The sequence below is a fragment of the Gymnoscopelus microlampas genome (assembly GCF_963454915.1).
Source record: "Gymnoscopelus microlampas genome assembly, chromosome: 9".
Lineage (NCBI taxonomy): Eukaryota > Metazoa > Chordata > Actinopteri > Myctophiformes > Myctophidae > Gymnoscopelus > Gymnoscopelus microlampas.
The window spans coordinates 26130795-26152857 of record NC_139946.1 but is presented as its reverse complement, the minus strand read 5'-3'; the positions used below and the strand labels follow the sequence as shown (position 1 = coordinate 26152857).

General features: G+C 39.2%; 1 protein-coding gene across 1 annotated transcript; it reads left to right on the top strand.

Annotated features, from left to right (window-relative positions):
• The first annotated feature begins 1904 nt into the window (after nt 1-1904).
• Nucleotides 1905-10295, top strand: LOC311051312 (histamine H3 receptor). The gene is made up of 3 exons (XM_084065864.1): nt 1905-2424; nt 3596-3762; nt 7210-10295. The coding sequence occupies exons 1-3, from the start codon at nt 2151-2153 to the stop codon at nt 8074-8076; spliced, it is 1308 nt and encodes a 435-aa protein (XP_083921990.1). The 5' UTR covers nt 1905-2150; the 3' UTR covers nt 8077-10295.
• The last annotated feature ends 11768 nt before the right edge of the window (nt 10296-22063 follow it).

The following is a 22063-nucleotide window of genomic DNA, read 5'->3' as shown; positions in this document are numbered from 1 at the left end:
CACTACTTTTGGTAGAGCATTCCACATTTTTATTGCATAGCAGGAGAACGAATTCAACCCCTTGTTTGTGCCAAATCTGGGCTGGACGTGATCGGTGGAGCTACCTCTGGTTTTGTGATTGTGGACTTCGTTTACGTTTTTGAAGTACTTTGACAGGTACATGGGATCTTTACGTTGTGGTGTATCTTGTAGACCAGGCCCATTGCAAGTTGCTGTACTCTGTCCTCTACCTTGAGCCATCCGACCCTTGCAAAGTGAGCAGGGGTTAGATGAGTTGTAGGTGAAAGGCCAAGGATTAGCCTTACCAGTTTGTTTTGGGATGTCTGGAGCCTTGTTTTTAAGGCCTGAGTGGTGTTGTTGACCCTGTATGAGGGCCAATGTTAGAATCCTCTAGGATCCTCAAGAATCCTCAACTCACCACCCTTAATTATAGGAAGATTCTTATGGACCACATGGTTGGTCAACCACTTCAGGCTTACATTTCGGCCATTTGACAATACATTGTGAGTTAGTAGATACTATTTACGATTTTTTATACATTTGAAAACTTGTGAAACGGACATTCGCATAATCAGTAGGCCTACTTTCTACTTTTGGTATTTTAAGTATATTTTGATGCCAATACTTTTGTACATTTACTCATTTACTTTACATTTTGAATTCCGGACTTTTACATTGCAATATTGATACTTTTACTTGAGTAAAACATTTGAGTACTTTTTCCACCACTGATGACTTCTCAATAGACTAGAAGTAGCTATACAGTATGGTTGTATTAGGCTACAGTACTTGTATACTTGACTGACGGCTATAGCATACTTCTATGCCTTGATTGATTGATGTACTTTATTTAGTAAGACACGAGAACAACAGTACATGGAAGTACAAATTCATAATACAAGGTCTACTAAACTGGAAGACTCATTAAGCACTGAGCTTGTTTAAGATGAGATCCACATGCACACAAATCATGATGATATATAAGAGACAGACAGATATACACACTACAGAACGTCATACAATCAGCTTACAGGTTACTGGTATGAAAAGTGAAAAATATGTACAAGAGAAGAAAAGAAAAGGGGAGGGGGAGGCCTAGGCCTGCTAATGCACTTTATTTCACTGCCAATTCTATAATCTAATAATGAATCTGTTTATTGAGCATGCATCAGCTGAATTGAGTTTTCTTTATGATGGACAAAGTCTTGAATTTGTGTTTCAGGACGAGCTCAAGAACAAGAGAAAATAGCCCTAGGCTACTTATTCATATTCATATAATCACTCAATATTAGTTTTTTCTATGTTTCTATCTTGTTTTTGGATTGTCTCCTGAATGTTAATGATTTTTTTTTGTTCACAGACAGTAAGGGATTGTAGTACTTGAGTACTTTTTCCACCACTAGCCTAATGTCAAACAATGTTCTCTTCTAGGACTGTCTGAGTGTGTAGTAAACAGTTTACTTGCGCGTCGTGTCGCTGCTGGCCCTCAGTGCACGGTCACTCTAGAAGTGGTGGAAAGTAAGTAAGTAGGTGTAGGCCTACATGAAAGTATAAGCCTACTTAAGTCCAATTTTGAGGTTTTTGTTTTCGTTTTAGTTTCTTTTACTAGAGCCAAATATTGTACTTTTTACTCCACTGCAATTATTTTACAGCGTTATGTTACTTTGCAGATTGAGATTATTATTACAAAACATATATTAACCACTTCAGCCCTATATAGCCTACCTTTCGGCTATTTTCAAAAGATTTGTATACATTTGAAAACTTGAAATGGGACATATTCTGCCTAATGAGTACTTTACTTTTGGTACTTTTACTGAAGTAAAAAAAAATGTGAGTCGTCTACTTTTTTTCCACCATTGTCTAGTAGCCTATAGTCTGTGCGCTCTGTGGAAAAAGCGCATCCAGCGTTGCGCACGCAGAACGGACACCACGATATTAAGGAAAGGATCCGTGATTCCGTGGTCTTTCCACCCAGACTGAGATTTCGGAAAAACGCTCCACGTTTTTTTTTTATCATGGTTCTCAATTCTCATTCACCTCTCACTTTAGTGCTACGTAACGAACCGTCGCGCCACATAAATCGATGGATCTCGTGTATAATGGACTTGTTGTGGAATCAACCGCACGTGTTATAAACGGGTTTGGAAATGGAACCGGGTGCGACGGACGTTTGGGGTTTTAACAACTGGAGCGTCAACTCAACTCCAGCGGACTATAATAATGGAGCAGCAGGTCGAACCGCAGCTGGTGCCGAGCTGCCGGGTTACCTGCTGGTGATCCTGGCGGGGCTCATGATCCTTCTGGACGTGGTCATCGTGGCAGGCAACGCTCTGGTGATCATGGCTTTTGTCGTGGACAAGACCCTGAGGAATCAAAGTAACTTCTTTTTCCTCAACCTCGCTGTATCTGATTTTCTTGTGGGTGAGTTCATTCGTTTGCACCTCTCTGTGATTATTTGAACTGGGGACCCCCTGATAAGCACTTGGAATGTAGGAGTTGAGGCATTCGATTTAGGTGCCACAACAGATAGATATTGTGAAAATAGCAGATCTACAAGCTCGTCAATGCCTTGCAACTGTGAGCTTGTAGATCGTCTATTATTTTAGTTTTTGCCTCTTTCTTATATTATTTGACAATTTGGTCAAGGTTTGACCAGTTTTTATAGTATAGTTCGTTGATTACTTTTGATGCCATAATCTGACTGGGGACCGCCCCCCCCCCCCCACACAAATCATGTGGGGACCCCCCCGGGGGTCTCGACCCACAGGTTGAGAACCACTGATCTAAACTATAAACTCAATTGGACATCGACCCCTTCCAATGTCTTTCCTATGACTGGATATATTATTAGCCTAATAGCCTGTAATCATGAAGCCACCAGTTATTGATTGATTGATTGATGTACTTTATTTAGTAAGACATGAGAACATCAGTACATGGAAGTACACAAATTCACAATACAAGGTCTACTAAACTGGAAGACTCATTAAGCACTGAGCTTTTTTAAGATGAGATCCCCATGCACACAAATCATATTGGTGTTCTTATTTCCTCAGTTTTACCAAGATAATGGTTTGAAAACACTGCATAGGTTCTAAGTAACTGAATTATTTAAAAGTGCAGCCCTCCATTCAAAATGTTGTGAAAGTACAAAGTATTGGCATCAAAATAGGCCTACTTAGACGTTACCAACCATAAAAGCCTACTAATTAGTATTGCATCACTGGGGAAGGTGAGGCTGATTTTAATTACTTTATTTTCTGCTGGGTAGCTCCTCATCATTTATCAATTATTGAATGTTTTGTATTAATAATCTAAATCTAGTGGTGTGTTCTACCGTGTTACGCTGTATACGCGCATACAGAGCAGATTTTTTGGGGGAAAAGCGTATGTAGTCTAATAACCTAGAACACAACACTGTCTATACATCTGCAAAGTAAACAACTGTAGTGGAGGAAAAAGTTACAATAACTGCCATTGAGATTTAGTGGAATTAGTACTGGAGATATTCAAGTAAAAGTACCTAAAAATTGCACTTATAAGCACAGTAAATGAGTAAATGTACTAAGTTACTTTCCACCGCTGTGTGCAGGTGCCTTCTGTATCCCTGTGTACATCCCCTACATCCTGACAGGCCGCTGGACGCTGGGCAGAGGACTGTGCAAGCTGTGGCTGCTTATGGACTACCTGATCTGCACTGCCTCTGTCTACAACATAGTCCTCATTAGTTATGACCGCTTCCTGTCTGTCACCAGAGCAGTAAGCTCTCTCACACACACACACACACGCACGCACGCACGCACGCACGCACGCACGCACGCACGCACGCACGCACGCACACACACACACACGTGCCATATTATAATTTATAATTAATTTTAATATTTTTTTATGGCTTTTCCAGTTAGCTCTACTTCCCACTTGTAATAAATTATAGGAAATAATTATTTTGCATGAAGTTAAGATAAGATAAGACCTTTATTGATCCTGTCGGGGAAATTCAGGTGCCAAATTCAGGCTGTCAACGTTTGAAAAATGTATTGGGGATGGAATTATTCAAGACTATATTAACATTGCTGTTACCTGCATTGAAAGTAAGCATATTTGATGTATTATTATTGCTTTTGACCAGCAGAGAAACATTTTGAGTCACATAACCCTTCTTGTAAACAGTTCTTAAGTGTTTTGTTTGATTACCATTAACCACAAATCTCAAGCCCACTGTTAAGAACCTAGGTGTCACCTTTGATCCCGATCTTAACTTTGAACATCATCATATCAGGAAAGTCATTCAATCCTCATTTTATCACCTAAGAAACTCCTAAATAAAACCATTTCTGTTCATCCCTGACATGACAAAAGTCAAACATGCGTTTATCTTGTCACGGTTATTGTAACTCTTTATACCTGCCTCACAAAAAATCTATTCATCGTCTTCAATTAGTGCAGAATGTTGCTGCTCGCCTTTGAACTGGGTCCAAAAATATTTGACCACACACATTTTAGCTTCTCTATACTGGCTCCCAATCCCTTTTAGAATTGACTTTAAAATCCTGCTAGATACAAGGCATACAAGGATAGGTCTTGCTCCGCCTTATATCTGATCTGCTCTCCCCCTGTGTGCCAGCACGCGTCGCTGTCTGAGATCCTCAGGCACTTCTAGAAAGCCAAGTTTGCAGTTTAAAGACCAAAGGAGGTCTGGCTTTCAGTACCAGAGCTCCAACACTTTGGAATGCACTGCCCTTGGAGATCAGGCTTGCTTTCATGTTGATTGTTGAAATCAAACAAGCTCACAACGTGTTGTGATGTGTGTACAGTGAAATAAGAGCGTACCAAATGCGCTCTTTACATCTCCATTTTATCAAGTACAGAGGGTACTGAATTTGCTGCTATGACGGAGGACAATTTCACGATAAATTAAAATCTCTGCGATACGATTGTGGGCAGTTTTTTTTATCACGATAAACGATAATAACGATTATCACCCCATCCCTAGGTGCTATATAAATAAAGTTTTATTATTATTATTACCTTTGCTCCTCAAAGGCCATTGACAAAATATTGTGCTCTTCACTCAATGTCGTGAGAGAGCCAATAATATCCATGATGGGCAACAAAGCTCAGTTGTTTATTACCGTATGATCCTTTCTCAGGTTTTGAACGCATTATCAATATCCTCGTCAACAAAGCAAGTGACAGTAACAGATAGATTTTGTTATGCAGTCATAAGAGTGTTTGCGGTAAGGGAGAGAAAATGTTCAAAGGAAAGAATGGAGCGACCGTTTAAATGCTGTGCAATGTCTCTTCCAAAAATTGAATACAAAAGTTGGTCACAAAAAAAGAGACAAAGGAGTAGTCTGAATAGGGAGAGAGGTTTAAAGGAGCAGAAGGAGAAGGAGTATGGTGATGAGAATGACAGGATGGAACTTGAATACCGATGTTCTTCCTCATGCTCTGCTGTTAAAGGGATATTTCACTTAAAAAAAAACGTTTGGTCATTTTATCGTCTACTCAGGCTTTTTTGAGCCCCCCAGACCGTTTTTAAGTTGCTTGATTTAGTATTTAGATATTTGATAATCATTTTATCAGACACGCCCCCTTCCTATACAAACGTCATTATGATTATGCATGCACCTCATGGTATCACAACACCTCCAAGGCCTTAAAAACAAGGCTCCAAACATCCCAAAACAAACTTGTAAGGCTACTACTTGGCCTCAATTACAAAACCCATCTAACCCCTGCTCATTTTGCTAGGATTGGATGGCTTAGGGTTGAGGACAGAGTACAGCAACTTGCTATGGGCCTGGTCTTCAAGATACACCACAACATTGGGATCCCCCTGTATTTGTCAAAATACTTCCAAAATGTTAATGAAGTCCATGATCATAACACCAGAGGCAGCTCCACAAATCATGTTCAACCCAGATTTGGCTCAACAAAGGGAATGAACTCGTTCTCATGCTATTCATCAAAAATGTGGAATGCCCTACCAAAGGGAGTAAAGGAGTGTAAAACCCTACTCACTTTCAAAACTGCCTTAAAGTTACACCTTCAGGAGGCTGCAATTGAAAAATGGCCCCTGTCCAAGTCCTAATCTACCCCACCCCCCTACCCCCCCCCCCCTCTCTCTTTCTTCTTTTGTACATGTTTTTCACTCTTCATACCAGTAACCTGTAAACTGATTGTATGACATTCTATAGTAGTGTGTATATCTGTCTGTCTCTTATATGTCATCATGATTTGTGTGCGTGGGGAGCTCATTTGAAACAAGCTCAGAGCTTTAATGAGTCTTCCAGTTTAGTAGACCTCGTATTGTGAATTTGTACTTCCATGTACTGTTGTTCTCATGTCTTACTAAATAAAGTACATCAATCAATCAAACCCATTATAACTTCAAACTCCATTTTTAACATGTTAGATCCATCAAAAACACCCGTCCTTGGTTCTGCTGACTCACCCTGCCCTCCTAATATGTGAGGGGGCCGTATTCTTTCGATTACTTTTTTCATTTATTTTTTTTATTTTTGTTAATGTATTTAATTTTTTCATTTTCCCAAAAAAATATTAAAAATAAATGAAAAAAGTTATCAAAAAAATTAGGAGGGCAGGGTGAGTCACCAGAACCAAGGACGGGTGTTTTTGACGAATCTAACATGTTAAAAATGGAGTTTGAAGTTATAATGGGTTTGTATAGGAAGGGGGCGTGTCTGATAAAATGAATATGAAATATCTAAATACTGAATCAAGCAACTTAAAAACGGTCTGGGGACTCACAAAAGCCTGAGAAGACGATACAATGACCAAAAGTTTTTTTGAAAGTGAAATATCACTTTAAGGAGTGCTGCTCCTCAATCTACCCTTATGCTTAATTTGTTGTATGTTGGTGTCGCGTGCAGAAAATAGCCGATCTATAAGCTTACAAGCTGTGCGTGTTCATTACACAAAGCGCTGGGTAATTGATACAAATATTTTTATATCAAATTGATTAGTCTGATTAACCACTTAACCCTGTCTTATACTTCATTGTACAATAGTGGCATACAAAATTTGTGAAAATAGCCAATCTACAAGCTCACAACGCGTCGCATTGTGACTGCTATTTTCACAATAAAAAGAAAATCTTTCACGAATCGTAATCGTGATATTGATTTGAAGTCCTATTACCCAGCACTATAACACTTTGTCCTTTTGTTTTTGCCACAGGTTAAATACAGAGCACAGCGAAACATGACCCGCCAGGCTGTGGTCAAGATGGTGGTCGTGTGGGTGCTGGCCTTCTTGCCCCATGGCCCCGCCATTATCTTCTGGGAGCTGATCGCGGGCCAGAGTGTCGTCCCGGAGGACGAGTGTTTCGCCGACTTCTACTTCACCTGGTACTTCCTCCTGAGCGCTTCCACCTTCGAGTTCTTCTCGCCGTTCTTTTCGGTGGCCTTCTTCAACCTCTGCATCTACGTGAACATCCACCGGAGGAACAAGAGCAGGGTCGTCTGCACGGAGGACCCCGCAAGAGCTCCAAGAGACAGAGGGACGCCACAGGACAGGGACACCTGGTCCGTGTATTTCATTAAGACTCGGAAGGTGTCGTCCAGCGAGAAGAACACAGCTATTTCTGCGGTGATCGAGGTCGAGGATGATGAGCTGCAGACGCCCTCGTCCAGTGGGGATCCTAACATAAGCCAGGCCTTCCTGCAGAGGAACGACATCTCACCTGGCAGGAAATCTTCCAGGCTTTGTCAACCCAAGGCCCCATGTGGGGCCACTGCTCGTAGAACACAGAAGTCTCGTCTTTCCCGTGACAAAAAGATTGCCAAATCCCTGGCCATCCTTGTTTGCATTTTTGGGATCTGCTGGGCTCCCTACACGCTACTGATGATTGTCCGTGCTGCCTGCAGGGGTACATGTGTCGAGCACTACTGGTACGAGATCACCTTCTGGCTTCTGTGGCTGAATTCCGCCATCAACCCATTCCTGTACCCTCTCTGCCACAGCAGCTTCCGAAGGGCTTTCGCCAAGATTCTGTGTCCGAACAGACAATCAGTTCAACCTCACGATGACACTAGATCAAGTTAAATGCACTTTGGTGTTTTATGAATGCAGTAATGTTTGCCGGTCAAACACTGCAAAACAAGACAAAGAGTGTAAAAGCCCTGTTAGCAGCTCATAGAGGTGGTTCTCCTCCTTACCCCCAACCAGACCAGGGGTTTGAACTGACGCTCTCACTAATGGGGCTATCGATGGGAGACAAAGGAAAACAAATATATTTTATATTCATTGAATGAGGCGCTAGAGAAAAGGCCTTGGCTGTCAACAAAGCCAGTAGAGTTCATCCTTCAATCTGCCATTCTGCCTATTTATGATACAAAGTTGTAATATAATGGGGCTGGAGCGGTGGTGCTAGAGGAAAGGTTGTGGGGTCAAATGTGTAGGAGTAATCCTGAGGGCCATCACCTGATGAGAATGCACAATACATTCCATGGTAATGGTAGTTTTCAAGATATAATAATAATACCTGGAATTTATATAGTGCTTTTCCAAGTACTCAAAGTAGCTCGATATCTTGGTTGAGAGTCAAATAAAATGTGTGAAACTTAAATCAACAGGGACGATCCAATGGGGTGCATGAAGGTTCACAGCTAGTTCCATTGCAATTCCAGCCAGTAGTTTCTATATTGCTATATTGTTTACTTGAGGACCAGTGGTGGATGTTCATTGACAACCCTTAGAACCTCGCTGCTAGTGGAGCTAAAAATCAATTTACTGTACTTACAAAAGAAATGTGTTTGTGTTAACTCACAAGGACACACTCGAAAGGATAGCAGAGAAAATCAGGAAAATAGAAAAGAATGGAGGCTCGAAGTGAAACACACTTGAAGACTAAACCATATTAATGACTTTTATTTTGAACTTGAAGATGGATGTTTGTTGCTGCTCTACTGCACAGGACTGAAGGCTTTGAGGCAAAAGGCTTAACCCAGAGGATCACCTTAAATATTCCCTGGAATGAGTTTCAGGAGCTGTGACAGCCTGTGAAGTTTGTTAAGAATCTATCCCATAGTTTCAAAATACAACAGATTCAACTCATAATGGTGTTCGGCAGTTTTAGGAGAAAAACAAATCAATTTTAATTACACAGTGAAATGCACCCAGGATAGCAAGAATGTGGCCATGCCTATACTGATCCTAAAGATGATACTAGCTGCAGTTCGGAAGGTCGTGATAGCAGCTAATACTACTAATCCATAGTGTGTGTGTGTGTGTGTGTGTGTGTGTGTGTGTGTGTGTGTGTGTGTGTGTGTGTGTGTGTGTGTGTGTGTGTGTGTGTGTGTGTGTGTGTGTGTGTGCGCGTGTGCGTGTGTGTGTTTATTTATAATAAGCATATTTAAAACAGAGACATTGACTAAAGCACAAAAATCAAACAACCATACATGGGATAAAACATTGACTACTCTGAGAACATTGAGAATATTTGACTACTGTGCAACGCATAGTGCTGCACTATGGGTTGCAATTAAAGTTTTAAACTCCAGTTAATGTGATTGAAGTTCTATATACTGTAGGATCTGTTATGGGGTGGGTGTCATCATCCCTCACAACATGAAACCCATGAGTATCCACTGTAGAATTACTAGTCTAGTGGTTTATTTTGTAGATAAAATAGTAGTTGTTGTCCTCGTCAGTTTCAAAATACTAGCTTCAAAATACAAAAAAATACTTCTTTTACAAACTGGTGCACTTTTATGACTGCCAAATATCTCAGATTCAATATGATTTGTCCCAGAGGAACAACTGGCTTTGCAGCACAGTGCAACATAACAAGATATGGTAAATAACGGCACGGCTCCCATGTGGATCTCTGACTTCATGTGGTGTTATGCAATCTGCAGCTTCTTGTGCTTCTGTCACACAAGCCTTTTTTCCCTGCATAAATTCTTCTGCGCTTTGCATGTTAAGATTTGTACTGATGCCACTGTGATGTAGCCAAAAGCTTCTCTTGCAGAGCCTTGATGTAATGATAATGACTGCACTTGCATGTAGCTTTTACAATCTATTTTTGTCGTATTGATGACATCATATTGATGATGTCAGTCATCTCCAAATTTGAGCACGGTTTCAGCCCAATCCAAGCCTCATTAACTCCCATCATAAAATTCTAGTTAACCCATTTAGACCTGAGGCCGATTCTAAAAACGCCTTCTAAATCCTGACCTAAGTTTTCTGAAAAACTTCAAATATGTATTCAAAAATCACACCCTGTGTGAAGGTAGCGGCGCCTTTGATACATTTGTCATCGATATGTGTTTATAATGTGTTTATAGCCATGTGTCACGTGAAGCTTGACCAATCACTTTGTTGACGCACCTGACCAATCAGAACGTTGACGCACACGGACAAAGTCAGGTATAGAGCGGCTAGCGCCGCTAAAAATTACAAAAAGATTATGTTGCTATATACTCTACATAGCAACAGGAACCCCAAAAAGGGTTCCCGTCTTGAAAGGTATAGTTACAAATAGGGGTTCCCGCCCCAAAATGGGTTTAAAACATGTGAAACAAATGTATGGAGATACTAAGTAATATGCATATCAACCTGGGCGTTCTTGAAATTAAAAAGATTTAAAGAAGGATTGTCATTGATTTGTACTCAGCACTCACTCTCTTTGTGGTAGAGTCCATTATGAGACCTAAGAAAGTTGTTTAACATATCATTTAGTACAGTGACAATCACAAACTTCTCCACAGCAGCATTCTTTCTGGGAGGCATAGATTGCAATAAATCAAAATAGTGTGAAACAAAGGTCTCAAACAAGCCAAAATAACTCACCAGAAACCGATTGCAAGAGGTCTCACCAAACAAACACAATGATTATGCAGATTCACGAGCTATTGACAAGCCCCACAGTCTGCTGGCTGCTGCTAGGGCCCAGCCAGGTGGTATATAGGATAGGATAGCCTAGGATATACTTTTATTCAGTCGCCATGGCAATAAAAACACAAGAACAGATAATAAAAACAGAGCAGATAAGAATAAGAGCCAGTCAGGTAAAAAAGATAAGAAGGTCAAAAGATAAGCATGCATAAGTATGCAGAGTGGAGTCTCAGGTATTGGAACTGATTTAATCTGTACGCTGGTAACTTTATCAGGTTGTTCAACACTGCCCACAGGACACACCTAGCAATTAACTTTTGAACTCATAAAAATTTTTCATGAGAAATGAAACAGAATATAAAATGTTCATAAATAAAATATACACAGCATACTTTAAGAAAGGTTGATGAAAGAGTAACAAGCTGCCTCTGACATTTTTTTAAAAGGAAGGAAAGACACATCAGCCAGCCGCAGTGCCGATAAGGCATATACTGGTTTTCAAGAATGCTGCACGGCTTTTATTATCAGATGTCAAGGTCAAATGAAGGCATGTCAGAACATGAGGTCTTTGACCTTTATTACATTTTTTCATCATACACATCAGAGAAATGTCCAGACAAGCACCAGATGGCCAGGAATTAACAGCATTACTTTTCCTGTGGGGGTCACACTGTATGTCAATACAGATCCTTAACCAATTAAACTCTATACTTCGTTGACCGGGGTCCCCCCAGGGGTCTATACTGTACTTCCTTGGTGGTAACTATTTTCAATGAATGTTCGCCAATTATGACATGCCCAGAATAGAGACACTAGGGCTAAAGTGGTTAAGGTGTGCATATTCTAGAGTAAATGCCAAATGGAAGGAGGTCAAATATGTTTCTCTCTTTGTCAAAAATAGCTGATCTACAAGCTTGCAGTTTGGCTAATTGCACTGAATGTTCACCTATTTTCGCTGAATGTTAGCCTATTATGACATGCCCAGAATAGGGACACTATAGGGTTCATGTGGTTAAATCAACTCACAAAGCCAAGGAGATACATAGCAGCCATAGCATAGTGCTGGGAATAAAAGTAATTCAATCTACACAATAATATTTTCCATTCAGTAAATTGATACTTTTGAAGGTATGGTTAGTGAAGATTTACTGTAAATCGGTGCCATTTCTAATGCTAGAGGCTGATGCATACGTATACTATACAGTGATGGACAAAGTATATACTCAAGTATTCAAAATTAGAAATTACAAATTACGAAGAACCCATGCGATGCTATTTTGACTATATTTGGGCTTAAAGGTTCTATGACATTCATTTTCACTTTTTTTATTTTGTATGTTTTTTTTTGGGAGTTTTATGACCTCAATTACACCCCAAAAAACCTGAACTTTGAACATTCAGTGGATTTTCTGTGGTCTGGGGTTTTCTGACTAATTAGACTGAAAAGTAATCTGAGATTGGCCCTTGGATAGTGAAGTCACAGGCCATTAGTCCCGCCCACTCCCCTCCTCGCCCCTCCCCTCTCCTATCCTTTCCTTTGGGGGGGCGGAGCAGAGGTGATGATGGACAGGCAAAATCCCTCAACAGCGACACCCGCAGGCAAAGATTTATTTTTTCATTGCAGTTGAAAAGGCTTTAGAAATGTGAGAGAAAAACACCTGCAATGGCTCACTAGAGTTTTTATACACGTTTGAAGGACCATGACAAAGACTTGTAATGTGTTGTAAAACTGAATGTCATGAAACCTTTAAGTGGTTCATTCATAATATTTTTTGGTAAGTTTCGGTGAGTCCCTTCCTAGAAATCTAGTCGAGTCAAAAGCACAATATTTCTATTTGAAAAGTGTGAGTGAAAGTCATGAGCTTCAGAGCTTACAAATACAACATTTTAAAACTAAAGAAAAAAACCTAGTCACCCAAAGGGCCTTGATGTAAAACAACTGCATTGTTTGTGGTAGTTCATTCAGTTGAGTTACTGAGCCATGTATCATTTCATATTCATTGACAACTGTCAGGAATATCAATGTCAATTTTCATTTTAACCCACTGATAAGCTGTGACAGATTTCCAACTGTACGTGTTGGTTTTAGTCAGAGCTGTTAGGATTAAGTGATCTGTCTATGATGTTATTGATATTGAATCCATTTAATCCTGGTGTCTGTCTGTGAGCCCTGTGAATTGAGAAGCTTGCCTCGTGTGGTTTTAACACAACAGCCAGGCGATAATACACAACAAAGTATTAAAACATTTGTTGTTAATATGGGGAAATATATATCAAATATATAACATTAATAAAATGTAACTAAAACAGCAACCATTTTGTGACAAGCTTAATTCACTCGCAAGCCAAAATCTGTTATGCTTTAAATGCAGATTGACCCCTTGATTCTTGTAACGTGAATGGAATATTAATTTGTAAATGAAAGGCAATGTCCATTTTGAGGTATTTCTACAAAGGACAGCTTGTTGAGAAGAATAGACGAGTATAATTGACTCTATAGACTTGAAAGGAGAACTTGCAAAGTGAAAACAAATTGCTCAGTGATGGTATTGACTCTTTTTGTGCACAGTGGGGAATGGGGATTCAATACCCCCAGGCTTTCAGAACAGCAAATGTCAAGAGCTTAACAGCCCCAATGTGTTTTACATTTGGATTCTCTAGATTCTCTAGATTGATGCTGTAAATGAAATCCAATAAGCTGTCTAACTGTCTATCTACCAAAAGAAATAACTGACACAAAAATATCCGAAGATATCCCTAACGAAAAGGCTTAGAAGAGAATGTTCACAGCAGATAACAACGTTAAAGAAATGCACAAATGCATGGTCATATAGGCCTACATGTGACATTTGATATCAATCATCTGCTCTGATTGAATCTTTTTAGTCTGATTCTGAGAGCCTTAGGCTTACTTAGTACTGTATGACAACCCACTGTGCAAATGCCATTGCCCCTTGCTGGTTTTATTTATTGCTGGATCAAGGAGGAAATGTTTTTCCCCCTCACTTGCAGATAAAACAAGCTTTTGCTCCCAGACCTGACAGTATGTGACTGACAGATGGTGTTATGAGTTATACATGGATTTGAGCCATTTATAAACCTCGGGTTCATAAACAGTTGATAAAAACAGTTGATAGTCTATACCTTGTGGGGATATCTCCACATTCTCAGAGTAAAATTAATAGTGCGGACTTTACTGTGTTGATAAATTAAAAGTTTGGCTTTTGTATGGAAAATAACTTATTTGTGGTGGCTTTCTTAAATGTAATGAGAATACAGCAGTAAGGTGTACAAAAATCAGTAAGTAAAACTGATTTTTGTACACCTTACTGCTTTAAAAGCCAAACTTTTAATTTATCAACAAAGTAAAGTCCGCACTATTAATTTTACTCTGAGAGTGTGGAGATATCCCCACAAGGTATAGACTACATTGAATCTATTCGGCCTAACACATTCTGATGTGGGGCTTTGAGGAGTATAAACATACGGTTGAGACTGTGTAGAATGACTTTTCGCCTACGTGCTCGTTTTCTTGTCTTGACGTCAGAGCAGTGTCCTCACAGAGGTTGTCCGGTCAGCATGGGACACAAATGTAAGTAACACATAATGAAAGTACACAGACAGCCGAGAGCCCACTTGACTTTCTTCATATGAGTCATAATGATGACACCATAAGCCAGTGGTTCCCAAACCTTTCTGGATCAGGGCCCACTTGCAAATCTTGAAAGCATTCACGGACCACCCATGTGACCACTTAACATGCTCTCATGCCATGTGCATTTTCAGAGCATTGTTTATTTGAATGATTTAATGATCAATCGATTGTGTTCCCGACTGGGATCAATGGAACTAACATAGTATACTTTAAGTTCCTATTTATCAGTATCACAATGAAAACTAATTTTTCAAGGTTTTAAATAAAAATGGCATGATCATTTTTAAAATATTGTTATTATATTATCGTAGTGTTTTGCCAATTATTTGGGGGTCCACTTGAAACATCCTCACGGCCCACCAGTGGGCCCCGGCCTACAGTTTGGGTATCACTGCCATAAGCACTTATGTAAATATTTACTTGCCTGAAAATGTCTGACAGGAAATGCCCCCCCCCCCCCCCCCCCCTTGTGGCATGCTATTTTGGGCTAGCAATAAATCAGGATGGACATGTCCATACACTTCAGGGTCCCTATTTTGGGCTTGTGACTCGTCACTACAGAAGAAAAACACACATGGATACTGCTAATTACTTTGCTTCCTTTGCTTATTTTGCTATAGTTTATTATTTTTCTTTTCTTTTCCTTTTCCATGTGTACAGAGCAGGGCGTTTTAATGGATGAAATTGTACCCATCATTTTCCAATGCTAGTAAAGTAAGCCTGATAAAAGTACCAAACTCACAAAATTCACCAAAACACAGGAAATGACATCTACTTTGCCAAACAACAAAATTGTCCAAATATTGTAATGTTTATGTTGTTACTGTTAACTCTGTTTTTGATCATTGTAATGCAGTCAGAGTCTGTTATTTCTGTGGAACACTTAATAACAAATACTGTAAGCTTTGCTGTAAACCCTTTCCAGTGAAAGTCAAAGTGCATAATGTTTATTTTGCAATGTTGACATTACAATGTTATATATTGGTGTTTGGGTTGTGTGAGGGTGCTTTGGGGGGGGGGGGGGTTAATGTTGGCAGCCCTGATACAGAGATACATGAGGAAAAAAGCAATAGAAAGGGGATACAACTGTACACCTGTGCTTATGAACTTGTATGTTTTCCCTAATACAAATATATTTTGAAAAAGTTGAAGATCTACAAGCTCACAACCTGACGCATGTGGAAAAGTAATTTTCACTGCATGTCACCATTGTACTTTTCTTACATTGATTGATTGACGTTTTCATTGACAAAAATGTATAGGCCTAGGCTACATGAACTTTCAAAAGGATAAAACATTTCCATTGTGGACCTTTGAGTGTAAATGTGCCGTGCACTAAACTGAGGTTGGGGGGCTTGCAGAGACATACACGGACAAATAAGATCAATAATAAATGCATTAATGATACAATTCCTACCAGAAAACTAAAATAAGTAACATATATAGCGTACTCACTGTACATATGGAACCTGCTTCAACTCAACTAAATGGTTATAATTCGGTCCTGCTGCTAGTCCATTCCACAACTGCTGCAGAGTATAAAAACTAGTCCTTTCCCATACAGATTTTGAATCTGCATGGTACAAATCTGTGAAGCTTACTCCCTGGTGGAATACTTGTGCGCATAACTAACCTTAGAAATGTAATTGTCTAGATATTTGGATATGACATTGTGGTCCACTCACATTTTAATATGTGATACTCTCTCCTCCACTCTGAGCCACTTGAGGCTAGCATTGCAATGAGCAGGAGGAGGATGTGGAGTTTAAGGATCAATTTCACTAATTTATTTTGAGGTCTGTAGCTTCTTTTTTTAATTCTCTTAGGGATACTAGTGCAGCACAGGGTGTGCAGGCTTAATGACAATAAAATAGTGTTCAATATTTCAAGAGCAATTCTATCTATTATTATTCTATCTATTTGATTGACCTTTGAGGTAACCTCAATCACCATACTCTCTCCAGTTGTTATGCGGCATGAATTATTCACTTCTTTCTTGGCTGGATATTGTAGGCCTACTTCTTACTCGACTACAATTATTTGAAAACTTTAGTTACTAGTTACTGTGTAGATTTGAATTATTATTACAAAACATACAATCAACAACTTCAGCCCTATTTGAAAATAGACGATCTACAAGCTTGTAGATCTAGCCTATTTTCAAAATATTTTTGATACATTTTAGACATAATGATAACTTATGAAACTTGTACTAAATAATGACATTTGATACAGATGTCCCTTGGGTGATCCTATGATTTAGAAGGGAGCCAGAAAATGAGCTATTGACAGAATTCAAGTGTTTTCATTTTTCTTAAGGAAGGAAGAAGAAAATTCCAATTGGCTGTTTACAACAGTTGACAATTGCAGTCTGGACAATACGTGCTTGTTTTGCACTCAGCATCTTCTTATTCATTTTACTCTCTGTCTGCATCTTTGTTATTTATGTATGTATTATTTATACATTAATTTATTTTGCACTCTGCATCTTGCTTTTTTAACTCTTGCTTTTTATTTATTTGACTCTACATCTTAATTTACTCTCTAGAGTAAATGTCAAATGGAAGGAGTATTTAAACTCTTCGTCTTCTTGATCGTCAGTGTTTAGTATTGACTTGTTCCATTTCACATGTATGGCAGCAAAGTTGTGCAAGGTAACCCAGCATCCTGATATCAACACTTTCTAGAACTGAGGCTCAGCTTAAATGGTAAATGGTGCATTTATATAGCGCTTTTATCCAAAGCGCTTTACATAGATTGTGCATTACATTCACCCATTCATACACCGATGGCGGAGGAAACCATGCAAGGCACTGACCTGCTCATCGGGAGCAATTAGGGGTTCAGCGTCTTGCTCAAGGACACTTCGACAGCAACTATTCTGGGGGAACCCGGGATCGAACTGGAAACCTCACGGCTTCCATCCGGCCGCTCTACCGACCACTCTACCCCTGAGCCACTGCCACCCCGCTTAGTCACACTTTAAGAGTTGTTCTATTTACATTTTGGGAGCCGCTGGCAAGAGTCTCCATGTTAGACTCATTAACACTCACGTCCCTGGTTCTGGTGACCAATATTGTCTTTCTAATGAATGGGGAGACCATAATTCTCCGACTATACTTATTTCATGCATGAACTTTGGTTTCTCCTTGATGCAACATTAAATTACAGAAAATATCAACATAATGGAAAAAACGAATGGAAGAAAATGAAGGTCTCCCCTTTCATTTAAATGACAATCAGTCGGTTGTGAGTTTTCAATTAGTCTAACATGGAGTTTGAAGTTGAATGTGCTTATCCAGACCTGGAGCGCACGTGTCTGTACGAATGAATATCAATCAAGCTACTTAAAAACTGTCTTTGGTGCACACAAAAGCCTGAGTAGGTGTGAGAATGACCCCAGAAGTGTTTTAAAGTGAAGTTCCTCTTTATTGAAAGTGCTTTAAACCTTTGCACTGGTTCTTTGCAGATAATCTGCTAGACACCTCATCCCCTCCTCCCACTGAACATAAAACAAACACACACACACACACACACACACACACATTTTGATAAAAATGTCTGATAACTGACCATAAGGTAATGTAGTGCTTAGGAAAAGGCTGTTGAATAATGCAAAAAACATTACGGATACTCAAAATGTGTTAGGTCTTAGATCAATTAAATGATAACTGTAAAAAACAAAGACAAGAAATGAAAAACAGAGAAACAAACAAACAAAAGAGGTCATCATGGAACATTCAATATCAATAACAGAAACAAATGTATAGGATATGAGGTAGCCTACAGTAAAAGGGATGTAACCAATAATTACAAGATCTGGTCGTTATCGGACTCTTTTTGGATTCTTAAAGAATAGGTCATCTGCTCTAGAAGATGAAACTGTTTCACAATATTGACAAATAAGCCTAATAGTAGGACAGTTTTTCTGCAACCAGTTCTTTGTAATAGCTTCTTTGCTTTTGGATCTTAAGCAGATAGGAATCATCCTGGCTTTAGTCCATCCGGGATTTGTCCAAGATACAAGGTACGACATTTGTTAATCCCACTGGGAAATTCCGTTTCAGTTTCACTGCTCAGATGGTCTTGATGACCCTCTTACCAGACTTCCTCTCTAGAGAGTCTCTAAGCTACAGCTGCCCCAAAGGACAATGTGATGTAGCCTACTTCCAGAATCTAATGTTTAATGTAGTAACTACAGGCATCTTTAAACTGTAAGATTTATGCTAGCTCAAATTAATTTGGTGCCAACAATGGAAAACAAACACCAGATAGTTGCATGGTGAAAATGAACTTCAAAATTAGTTTGAGCACTGTTTTGATATACCGCCTCAATGGATTAGTAATTTAGTTAAAGCTTTTTGTTTTATTCCTTCTTTCCTGCTAGATAGAGCAGACAAGTATCTATCTGTATAATGACATGTTCTGAAACCAGATTGAAATTCAAACAGCAGATGCCGAGACAACACATAACTGTCTATTAGTTATTAGTTCATATTTCTATTGATTACCTTTGATACTGAACACAGAATGGAGACATGTTACTGGTGTCTTTCATTGGGACTGCATGGGGTTAAGGCATTGAATTTTTTCTCTAAGACTCTATTCAGGCTATATTCAATGGTTGCTCTAATTCACTCAAGGCGATATGTTGATGAAACCATGGTTACGGGTGTGTATTATTCTAGGTTACTGTACTGAGATAAAATGATTACAAATCGTCATTCAGATGAACATTTGAACATAATCATATAATAGCTGCATGTTCATATCTAAAGGTTAAGTGGTGAAAAGTGAACAAGCACACCCCAGTAGTAGCCTAGTTATAATATTGTTCATATGAGGAACACAATGTTTACAGCTATTGTAGTGGATAATGCAGAGGTGATGGGCAATTCATTTCACCTGCTGATGTCACTGTATTATTCTAATTATATCCAGACTTAAAGAGTTAGAATGCTTAGTTTCACCTAATGAGCTGGTTCGTGAGACATTCACTACTATAGCCTATCCATTTGCTAAACACGAGCATTTCCATATTATGCATAATCTGTGATATATCTTGACCACTGACTGACATACACTTCTTTTGTGCCAATATTTTACCTTTCTATTGTGGATCAATTTATCTGTAACGATTACGACTAACAAATTACATCATTTACAGTATTAATGTGCTTCGGTTTAAATAATGTAATTCTGTGATGGCTCAGTCCAACAGATCCTCTCAAAGTGAAACTGAGAAATAACATAATACAAGTTGCATTCAATTCCATTTAACCACTTAAGCCCTATCTACTTAATTGCACAGGGAATGGCGACAGCAGATCTACAATCTCACAGCGCGTCACATCATGATGCGTTGTGAGCTTTTAGATCTGTTATTTTTGAAAACCTTTGAATTATTTTGAAGTTTTGAAAATGTTCAACTACAGTATAATGACATGCCCACATTGGGGACGCCAGGTTGAAAGTGGTCAGCTCGTAGATCGGCTATTTTCACTACTTTAAAGTGTTTTTTAAATAATAAAATAGGAATGTGTTGGACATACAAGGTCTCCGCCCAACAGCGACAAATTATTATACTGGTACTACCATTAGACTCGGACAGGAGAACATAAAACCACCAATCTTTCTTGTAATATTCCCATCAGAGGCAAAGGTTATACTGTATACGTCATGGATGAAAAGGTTGAAAATGTTTAATCTAGAGGTTTATTGGATGTGATGACATAGTTTTGTGTGACATTTGTGAGAGCTCAAAATCTACCCAAGAAGGGTAATTTCATAACTCTCCCACCTGTTTAATCTTCTGGCTCAGGGTTCAACATGCTGTACTGTAACTGTGGGAGACAACAACCAGCTGCCTCACTTTGTTATTACTGCCTTGGCATGTGTCTCTACCCAGCTGTGCTCGTGTTTAGAGAGTTTCAGGCTAATTTATGCAAGAAATACATACCACCTAATTATCACCCTTTCATTTAGTGCATTTGGTCTACAGTGACATCTCGGCGTGACGTTGGATGGCAAAATGAGGTGCAATTGAAGGAAGCATGCATTCAGAGTGAAGAGGCTCATGTGCTTTGGTTTAGATCTGCGTTTCCCAACCTGGGGTTCCTGGCCCTCCTGTGGGGCACCAAAGATCACAAGCACCCGAGGCCTTGTCTTTTTGTAGGTAGTCCAACATTTTAAACATGTGGCACAAAATCATAACTCTCACACGTAAACATCATTGTGGAGCACACCAACGTTGTAAAAAAAAAACGTGTAAATTGTCATACGAATATAGGGCTTAAATAGTTAAAATGAGTCAAACTAATTGTAATGCACAGATAATTATTGTGAAAATAGCAGATCTACAAGCTCACAACGCGAGGGAACTGAGTTCCCACAGATAATTATTGTGAAAATAGCCGATCTACAAGCTCACAACGCCTCACAACGCAAGGCGTTGAGAGCTTGTAGAGTTAGTGTCGAAGTGTCCTTGAGCAAGCCGCGGAACCCCTAATTGCTCCCGATGCGCAGGTTGGTGCCTTGCATGGTTTCCTCCGCCATCTATGCACAATCTATGTAAAGCGCTTTGGATAAAACCGCTATATAAATGCACCATTTACCATTTAGATCGTCTATTCTCGGTTAATGTTCCCCTCAGAATAAGGATGCTAGGGTTCAAGTGGCTAATGTAACTTTTTGTGGTAAAACAATTTTTGCCTCTTTCTTTTCTTATATCATTTTAATTTGGCCAAAGCTTGACCAGTTTTTATAGTATAGTTTATTGATTACATTGATGCAGTAATGGTCTTTTTCTTTTATGTATTAAATTGTCACTACACTGTCATTTGGGGACATCTTTAGGTGACCAGTTAGCAGAATCATGTGTGTATGGCCTGGTGCCTAAGTACAGGCCAGTGGCCGGCAGTATCACTCTGAAAACACATGCAATTTCTTGTGTACGGCGCCCCCTTTTGGTTAAGAGTTGACAGCATTAATCCCATAAGTAAACCAACTAAATTACCTCTGCTTGTCACAAAGAGGATTGGTGTTTTTATATATTGTAGCGCTATTCCCTTAGTGTGTTAACCCGTTCCAGGCTAGCATGTATTTTTTATACATGTCATTAGAGGCAAAAATGTTCAAACATAACCCAACATTTTCTTTTTGAAAGGCTACACTCCTGGCAATAACTTTGATCAAACATAAACGTTTGGGTTGGAGGTGAACTTGTGATTTGGAACACAGAAAGCTCAAATTTAATCTATGGCATATGGCACAACCAATGAGTAATTATGTAATACAGTCATGCTTGAAAATATATCGCTTCTGGAATAGTCCATTTTATTTCATTGTTGTCTTATTTTAGTTAAAAAATATGTAATGAAAATGTTATTCTGATATTATGAGACCCTGGCTAAGGGGTTCACATACCTAAACTTGACGTTTCAACCCTCTATGGGATCTTCTTAACCCATTAAGAACTGAGGCAGATTCTACTAATGCCTTCTAAATCCTAACGGTTTTCTAAAAAACGTATGTTGC

Bases quoted from the DNA above. Each gene is read 5' to 3' on its own strand.
- LOC311051312 (XM_084065864.1), top strand. From the start codon at position 2,151: ATGGAACCGGGTGCGACGGACGTTTGGGGTTTTAACAACTGGAGCGTC. The intron at 2,425-3,595 runs GTGAGTTCATTC...CGCTGTGTGCAG, and splicing joins TGTATCTGATTTTCTTGTGG to GTGCCTTCTGTATCCCTGTG. The intron at 3,763-7,209 runs GTAAGCTCTCTC...TTTTTGCCACAG, and splicing joins TCCTGTCTGTCACCAGAGCA to GTTAAATACAGAGCACAGCG.